The following is a 9,231-nucleotide window of genomic DNA, read 5'->3' on the forward strand; positions in this document are numbered from 1 at the left end:
ATATAGCTAAGCACTCAACGTTAGGATTTGCGACTGAAATATCGCTAACCACAGAGTGCGAATGACATTTTTTAACGTATACAGCAAGGCCAGCTCCTCTTCCAATGGGCCTTGATAAACCATTGTAAGTATAGCCATCCAAACAACACTCGCCGCCATCAGTGCCGAACCATGTTTCAGAAAAAAGCGTAACATCAAACTCCACTGACAGCGACTCTAGAAATAAATCAAGATCGTCGCGCTTGTTTTTCATGCTACGAATATTGAAATGAGAAGCCGAAAAATATATTTTGCTGGTACTTTTAAAGCTAGAATTAAAAGGATCAGTATTGTATCTAGTACAGGTAGGTGGAAAAAGCATCGTGATAAGTCAGGAATGATGAGCATGTTGCAAAAGCAATGTTATTATCTAGTCATGTTCGCCAGATCAGCCATATCCTGAATCCTAACAGCACCCACGTGTTCATCTGTCCGCGCGAAAACCTTGCCCCCGCTCGTCCAAACTTCCATGCCACTTCTTTCTTCCGGGCAATAGCAGCACCAAGCAGCTGTTTGTTAGTCTGCGTAAGATGCTCGTTCACATAAACGCTGTGGGTCCCAGGTAAGCCGAGCTGGTCATTTGTAACATTTTGCTCCCTGGCCTTAGCAAGAAACGCATGACGCTTATCTCTCCGAACAAAGTGAACCAAGATATTGGTCTCGCCTGGCTTACGCGTTGGGATCCGGTGACACGTGTCAATGTCATGGCTAGCAACTGGTCTTTATGAATAATGTCTGAACAAATATCGGGATTATTCGTTAATATTAACTCTATAATGTTGGCGGTACAAGATGTGCGACGCGTGGGATTGGTAATATGTTGTGCTAGTGAAAAATCAAGACATGACTGAAGAAACATGCTAGCTTCGGTTGCACTCGCTGTGACGGATTGTGAGAACCAGTTTATACTAGGGAAGTTGAAGTCTCCAGTTATGAGTTAAGTACAGTTAGGGAAACGCGTACATAATTCACACAGGATTCGATGAAATTCAGACGAAAAACCATCATTCATATTAGCAGCACGGTAGACAGCACCAATAATTACATCAGTTGAACAATACTTAAAAGAAACCCATACACATTCAAGAAAAGAACTAATCATCACAGGCACGGTTAGCAAATCATCCCTTATCCCCAAGAGTACACCATCTCCTTTACGGTACGGTCTATCACATCGAAAGATGTTAAAAGTTGTCTGGCTGACAAAAACTGTGTTATCGGGAATAAGATCAGGCAGCCATGTTTCGGTTAACGCTACAAGTGTTTAAGAGCATGAATCGATTAGTGAATAGATAGCAATATCCTTCGATACAACACTTCTGATGTTAGTGTAAAGGAAAGAAATGGTTTTGGGAGCATTACATGGCGATCTTTGAGGAAAATGGAGTCTGATTTGAGGAAGTGAAAGACGAACATCATTTATCTGCGGGATGCCGAGAAACACATACTACGCGAGCAGCCTCAGTGTCCCATACATAAGTATAGTTATTAATGTGAAGCTTGTTGAAAGCGAGACGAATGCGGTCACCTTCTTTTTTTACAGACTTCCCGTACTGCCAGACACGACGGCGCTTTTGTCGGACAGCCTCAGAATAATCACGAGCGATGCTGAAGTCAGTGTCCTTCAGCTTCGATCCGTTGCTTAGCACAGATTCAACTTCTTTATCATCGTAAAATTTAGCAATGATTGGGGTCGCCTTACTTGTAGAAAAACGGCCCCAAACGATGCGCTCTCACAACTGAAGTTGGGCCGACACCAAATTTGCTGTAACAAAATTCGTTCACGAGCTGCTCCGAAGTCGCCCAAGTTTCGTCGTCTGTATCGTGGATTCCATAAAAACGAACATTAGACCCTCTTGACCGGTTTTCTTAATCATAAATTTTTTCTTGCATTTTAGACAATTCTAAGTTCGGGGTTAACGCAGACTGTGCAGATGGCGCCAATTCAGTTTTAGATTCCAATTCATCGGCACGCTTTGTTAGGGCATCGAAGTCATTCTTCAGGCTGATATGAATGTTTAGGGTCTTATTCAATGACTCCAAGAATGTAGTATGGCTAGCTTCCAAACGTTGGACCACAAGAGCCGCATTGTCTAATTTGTCCTCTTGTGCTTTAGTCATGGGCCCAGAGTTCGATTCAACATCACCACCGAGAAGTAGAACGCGCCAAAGGTACATCAAAGCAGCGCGGGCATATTTGAAAGAATTGGGTGGCCACGACACCGCGAAAAGGAAAACATCGTCGTTACGGTAACAGAAAGTTTCATACTGACAGACCTGAAAGAACATCAGCGGTGTGCATGGCATCGTAACTGTGGTGCCGCGGTCCGTTGCGTCGGTGAAATGTGCGCGTTTTTGAGCGGCTGGGTCAGCTGACGCCGTTCCATGTTGCCGGAGCGCAAACACAGTAGTGTCAAGCACTGGCTGCGGTGGATGCGGTGATGCGGTGCACTTGGCTGAGAATCGAGTCGAATAATTCCTTGCGGCATCAGGACACCAAAAGGGTTGAGGCATGACCAGCCGTAGCGGTGCCGGCGTGACGGGAGATAGCTGGCCGAAGAATGATTGCAGCAGCACCTGGAAGAACATTAGCGGTGAGCGTGGCACCGTAACTGCAGTGCCGTGGCCCCATAGAGGCTGTCTGGCGTAAGGAAGGCGGCCTTTTCGCGATCCCTCTCGTCGACTTCTATTTGCCAGCAACCCATCTTGAGACCCATCGACGAGAAGTATTTAGCGCCGCAGAGCCGATCCAATGCGCTGTCTATCCGGAGGGGGTATACGGAGGGGGTCCTGTTCCGTCGATGACAATTGACGCAGAAACGCCTTTTTCTTCACCAAGACCGCAGGAGATTCCCACGGGCCTTTCGATGGCTGGATGACGTCGGCCCGCAGCATTTCGTCAACTTGTTGGCTTCTAGCTTCACGTTCTTTCGTCGAAACTCGGTAAGGGCTCTGTCAGAGTGGTCGAGCGCTCTCTTCGGTAATTATGCGACGCTTTACAACTGGTGTTCTTGGAATCCTCCATGACGTCTAAAAGCAGTCTTTGTATCGTCGATGATTTCTGAGCTTTTGTTGCTGACTCAGTGAGAGACTTGGATTTATGTTGAAGTCTGGTTCGGGAACTATGGTCGTCGGGGTAAATGCGGCGGAATCCGAGAAGGCAAATTCATTGCTGGTTTCTTCAATTTCCTAGATGTATGCGATTGTAGTGCCCTTGTTGACGTGCTCAAATTCCTGGCTGAAGTTGGGCAGCATCACTTTCGCTTTTCCTCCACGCAGTCGAGCGATCCCTCTTGCGACGCGGATTTCATGATCGAGCGTTAGACGCTGATCACCCTTGATGACGCCTTCTACGTCTGCGGATGTTTTGGTGCCGACGGAAATAAAGCTGGAGCGAGGCAGGATGTTCACTTGATCTTCGAACACACTCAAGGCGTGGTGACTACGACAGCTCTCCGGCGCTATCGCTTGGTCTTGCGACATGGTTATTGACTTCGACTTGAGGTCGATGATTCCGCCGTGTTGGTTCAGAAAGCCCATGCCGAGAATGACGTCTCGTGAACAGTGTTAGAGGATAATGAACGTGGCAGGGTAAGTCCGGTCATCAACTGTAATTCTTGCCGTGCAGATTCCACTCGGTGCTATGAGGTGTTCTCCAGCTGTCCGGATTTGAGGGCTTTCCAATGCAGTTTTAACTTTCCTGTACTACACGGCGATGGGTTCACTCATCACGGAGTAGTCGGCTCCTGTGTCCACTAAAGCGGCAACTGCGTGGCCGTCGATGAGCACGTCGTCGTCGGTGGTTCTTTGTCTTGCGATGCAGTTAGGTCTAGGCGTCAGATCACGGCTGCATCGCGTTTGACGTGTGGCTGGTACGTCACGTCGTCAGGTATTTCGCCGGTACATTCTTTGCTTTCAGGCTTCATCGGGATGGCGGCGTGGGCGTTATGCCGTCTAAGTAGTCTCTTCGGCGTCTTCGTCCGCGGGGGAGGATCTTCGTCGGTTTGACGAAGAGCAACTGCACCTCCATCGGTTGCTGCTTTTAGTTTCCCTGATATGGGCTGACGGACCAGCCCCGGGCTGGGCCAGTGTATGGATGGCGCTGCGGCGAGAGGTAGTGGCCTGTTGACGGCGAACGGGACGGTCGTCGATCGAGGGCTTCACTGAGTGGCGGCGAGGTAGTCGGCGATATCGCGAGCTCGTTCGCCAGGCTGCGGTCGCGGTGCGTGAGCGGCGAAATCTCGCAGTCCCATCTCGCGGTATGGTTATTGGCGGTACCCATGGCCGGCTTCTCCGCAGTGATGGCAGAGTGGGAGGTGGTTGGGGACTCGCGAATTGTCTTTCTTCCTTGCGTAGCTGCGTTATGCAATTGGTGGTCGTGCCGGCGGCGGCGGCGGTCGCCGACGGAATCGCGGCGTTACAGGGCTCTGGCGCGGTCGCGGAGGGGTACATTGTTGTGGGCGACGGCGGCGTACGTCACCGCTTCCGGCTGGGGCTGCGGTGATCGTGGTTGCACCTCAGGAACTCCAAGCGATCGCTGAAGCTCTTCTTTGATGGCGTCGGCGATTGAGGCCACTTGAGGCTGCGACGAAGGCAAGAATTTCCGCATTTCATCGCACGCAATGGCCCAATTGTCTCTTGAATGTCGTCGGAAAGCAGTCCTTGGATGGCGCACTGCGGCCTGAGCACTTGGCGGTTATATTGCGCAGTGCGTATTTCCAGTGTTTTCTCAATTTCGGATGCCTCTGTAGAAAACTATGATCTTGTGTACAAGATCGCAGTATGCCTAAATAAATAAATAAATAAATAAATAAAAACTCAGTTACGGTCCTCGGTGGGTAGCGGATCAGTCCGGCGAAAAGTTCTTGCTTGACGCCGCGCATCAGGAAGCGGACTTTTTTCTCCTCCGACATTTTCGAGTCGGCTTGCCGGAAAAGACGGGCCATCTCGTCCGTGAAAATCGCTGTGGTCTCATTGGGAAGCTGTACTCGGTTTTATAGTAGAGTGTGGGCGCGCCCATTGCGCATGACGCTTGTGAATGCCTGCAGGAAGCCGCAGCGGAACAGGTACCACGTCATTAAGGTGGCTTCTCGGTCCTCGAACCACGTCCTGGCGCGCCTTCCAATGCGAAATAGACATGTCGCAGCTTGTCGTCACTGTTCCAGCTGTTAAAGGTAGCGACCCTCTCATACATCTCCATCCAGCTTTCCGAGTCCTCCAATGTTGAACCGCGCAACGTCGATGGTTCCCTGGGCTGCTGCAGCAGGATCGGTGTTGGGGACACTGGGGCTGTCATTGTAGCAGCTGCCATTACCGTGCACTACCTGGTCTTGTCGGGCAAAATTCCGTGCTTCGGGCTTAGTCCTTGCAGCCTACGGCTAGCTCGCTGGTCCGTGGCGACGTTGGAGTTGTGTTCGTGGCTCGGGCTTCGATCACGGCTTTGCGGGAGCGTTCGGTAGATGAACGCATTAGCACCTCCACCAGATGTCACATAGTAGCGACGGTGAATAATACAGCTGTAAAACTGTGAATGGAAAACAAACTTTTTATTGGGCGAGCTTCTGCCCACAAAAGCCAGTTCCACTGAAAGCACAGCAACAGTGGCGACCACGGTTGGCGATCGTGAAAATCTGATCTGCCGGCCAAACAGTCGGTTTTTATACACGAGTCATCGAAGGTTCCGGAGTAATTGATTGTGCCCGCGTGCCTTCCAGAAAGTTCCGCACAATTCACGTCACACATGCAATTAGATTACACAAGCTTCGGTGACAAAAGAACCATTCATAAGATTCGAAAACCTGCCAGTACTTACGGGCGCGTCCCGCGCTGAGCGATAACGTTTGTTAGACGGTGAAAAGCGCTGATCCGAAAGAGAAACCAGTCCACATGTCAATACAATTACAGCATTAAAGGCACTTCAAAAAGTGAATGAACGAAAATATTTAGTTGTTACGATTGCTTCAAACCTCAGATGGCATAGACACATTTCTCATATTACTGCAGTTCCTCTGCGCAAGTAGTTTTGTCTTCGCAGATGCCTCCGGCTGGGCCCTCCATCTACCAAGCTTTTAGCCTTTACTTCCTATGTTAGACCGGTATTGGAGTAGGCTGGCACAGTATCGTTTCCTTATAAAGTCACTAACACTAAAGATGTAGAAAATGTACACAGGAAGGCTGCAGAATTCATCTGCAACAAATATAAGCTCACTGATTCTCCCACAAATATGTTAACAAGTTTTGGGGCCTCCAGACACTGGCTATCACAGCAACACAAGCGCACCAGAAATTTTTTTTAGGTGTTTTAGTTATAAAATTGACACATCATTGTACATCTCTCCATCAAAATCCCGCGTAACCCAGCACAAACATTCACACACGTTGAAAGAGTACTCTCACCAAAATGACTTTCAAGCACTCTTTTCTTCCACTTGCTTTCAGGGAATGGCATTGTTTAGATATCATCTGTTAATGCAAAATAGCATCTGTTAATGCAAAAACGCTCTGAGCCCCAGAGGCGTTTCGTCATCGATCATTAGAAGCGTATTAGTGGCCGAATGCTCGGAACAGACTGTTTTCAGGTTTGCTGTTATCTGCCTGTATACTACTTCATTTCATATATAATTTCTGTTATCTTTTTCTGCTGGTTACTTTGTGTTATGTGAGGTTAGAACATTTATTTATTTATTTATTTATTTATTTATTTATTTATTTATTTATTTTACATGTACCTTACAGGGTTTCGAGAAGGCATCGTGTAAGAGCGGCAATACGGTAACACATTAGTATAGAATCGGGAAGAAGAAGCATCAGTATAATAATAGGAATATGCACGCAACATGAATATGCAAAAACGAACAACCGTGCGACCCTTCACTATAGCCGATTATTGATGCGACTCATAGACCTGAACGGGCGACGCTATTTGTCATTTGTGACGGTCTGCTTTACCACAAGAATCATTCTAACAACGGTGCTCCACTGCTGCTCGTCGTACCAAAATGTCTGCGCCTTGCACGACTACCTTGCATCCGGGCAACTTCGATTCGCTGGAACACTCCACCGCCTCAGACAACGTTCCATTGGCTTCAATCGTGGAAGACAACCAAGCAGTATGTGCCCAGCTATGAACTCTGCCATCGCCACAAACAACGTCTATGGCTCCTGCAGGAACTTTGCAGAGTTAGACCGCCGACTTCACCTTTTGAGAAAGTGGGCATAGATTTACTCTGCCCATTTCCCGAGTCTTTCAGCGGCTGCCGTTCGATAATCGTGTGCGCGGATTATATAACACATTATGCCGGAACAATGGCACTTGTCTTAGCTACAGTGTACGAACATTGCGGGTTTCTTCTGCGCTCGATTATCCTCCGCAATGGAGCTCCTCAGGTGGCGATAAGTAATCGCGGCCGGCCCTTCACCACTGACGTCATGGAAGATTTACTACGCGTTCGTGAATCTCAATATTGCCCTTCCACGCCTTACCATGAGCAAACCAAGTCTAACTGAGCGCACCAATCGTACCCTTGTCAGGATGCTTTCAATGTATGTCTCAGCGGATCATAAGTACTGGGATGCCATATTACCATTCGTTACGTATGCCTCCAACACAGCCAAACATGAAGTCACAGGATATTTACCTTTCTTCCTTCTATACGCTCGCCATCCTCAAAATTTTCTCGACACCATACTTCCTTTTTCAACTAACGAAGTTGCTTCTGTAGCGCAGATAATTTGTCGTGCCGAAGAAGTGCGTCGACTTGCCCAGCTCAGAACCCGATCGTCGCATACTCAGGCTCGCTACGACACGCAACATTTGTCAGTCAGATTCTCCACCGGTGACGTCGGGTGGCGGTGGACACAGGTTCGGAAAAGGGGACTTTACCAGAAGCTTATCTCCAAGTATTCCGGCCCATTCGTCCTTCTCAAATACTTGAGTGAAATGACCTGCGTCATCGCTAAAGTGACGGCTGATAACCGCCGTTAACGCAAGACGCAAGTTGTGCATTTGACACGATTGATACCGTACCATCAACGCGCACTCCGACTCATTCTGTGAGCTTTGTCTGCCCCGGAGCAAAATGTAACGCCGCACTGGAGGCGTGTAGAAGCAGTGCGAGGTTTTTTAGTGATCGGCTGTTTCGGGCCGTTGGACGTCTTATCTATCATTTTCACTGTAAATAAATTCATTCTACATCCGCGACATTTTTTAATAGCTCATCAACTACGTGGCATGTGTTTCCTCGGTCACTCAACTAGATATTCGCCCACCATCTAACTCATGAAATGGCAGTAGAAAGTGGTCGCACGAAAATGCAATAAAACTAGAAGATCAAATGTGCATGAAACGCGTCCATAGGTGCCACCGCTCCATGAAAGAATGCGTCCATCGCACTGCCCTGTTTCGAGCAGCGGCGGGGTGCACGAAACTGCCCTCGCAGCAGATGCCGCGCCCGCGCGGCTTAAGGGAGCTTGTCTTCTCCCCCGACGGCGCGAGCCGCTTTCAAAAAAAGTTGCGGCGGGCTGAGAATGCATGGACACGCCTAAAAAAAGACTCCTACCTGAAGAGAAGCCTGGAAACGCAGCTGGCCGTCTCCACGGGGTTGGCCGGCTGCCTAATCTCGAGCTCCCGCTCCATGGCCGCCGGTTGTGCCGCCGATGATGGGAGCGCGCTTCGCCGAAGCTCTTGCCTCCCTCGGAGACCACTGTGAGGTGAGGAGGCTGGACGACACTCCGTGTGACCACCCGACGCGCCAGCAGAAGAGGCAGTGCGGGTGAGGTCTCGTGATTGCGCCAATTGTGATTTCGACCCCGCGACACTTCTCCCGGGGCGCGTAAACTGTGGGGAAACTTTTATGGGGCCGTTTACTTTCTCAGCTATCTCGGCCTTTTATGACTGGCCATCGTCACACACGCGAAAACGTCGACTTTTGACGACGCGCTTTTCGTGAGCGCAGCAAAAAGACGTTCGGGGGGCCGGTGTGCGCTCTCGGGCTTCACACCTCTCTCAACGTTTACATGTGTTGCACTGTACCGCTTCGTGAAACCCTCAGAAATGAGTTTTATGTTTCATATTTAAATACTAGCACTTGCTATAGAACATGCAAGATCGCAAAGTAGAAAAGTGGTGCGAAAACCAATAGTTCCTAACCGAGTACTAATGTATTTCAAACACCCAATAGAATGCCGAATATT

At 49.0% G+C, this 9,231-nt stretch overlaps 1 protein-coding gene across 2 annotated transcripts in view; it reads right to left on the bottom strand.

Annotated features, from left to right (window-relative positions):
• LOC142573242 (ATP-binding cassette subfamily C member 4-like) overlaps positions 1–8,818 on the bottom strand; it is a 495,730-nt gene extending 486,912 nt beyond the window's left edge. For both annotated transcript variants that reach the window (XM_075682847.1, XM_075682846.1), the window contains exon 1: positions 8,598–8,818. In XM_075682847.1, the coding sequence (XP_075538962.1) occupies positions 8,598–8,674 (77 nt within the window). In that variant the 5' untranslated portion in view covers positions 8,675–8,818. The remainder of the gene's footprint in view (positions 1–8,597) is intronic.
• Positions 8,819–9,231: the final 413 nt, after the last annotated feature.

This window comes from Dermacentor variabilis, chromosome 2 (assembly GCF_050947875.1).
Source record: "Dermacentor variabilis isolate Ectoservices chromosome 2, ASM5094787v1, whole genome shotgun sequence".
NCBI lineage: Eukaryota > Metazoa > Arthropoda > Arachnida > Ixodida > Ixodidae > Dermacentor > Dermacentor variabilis.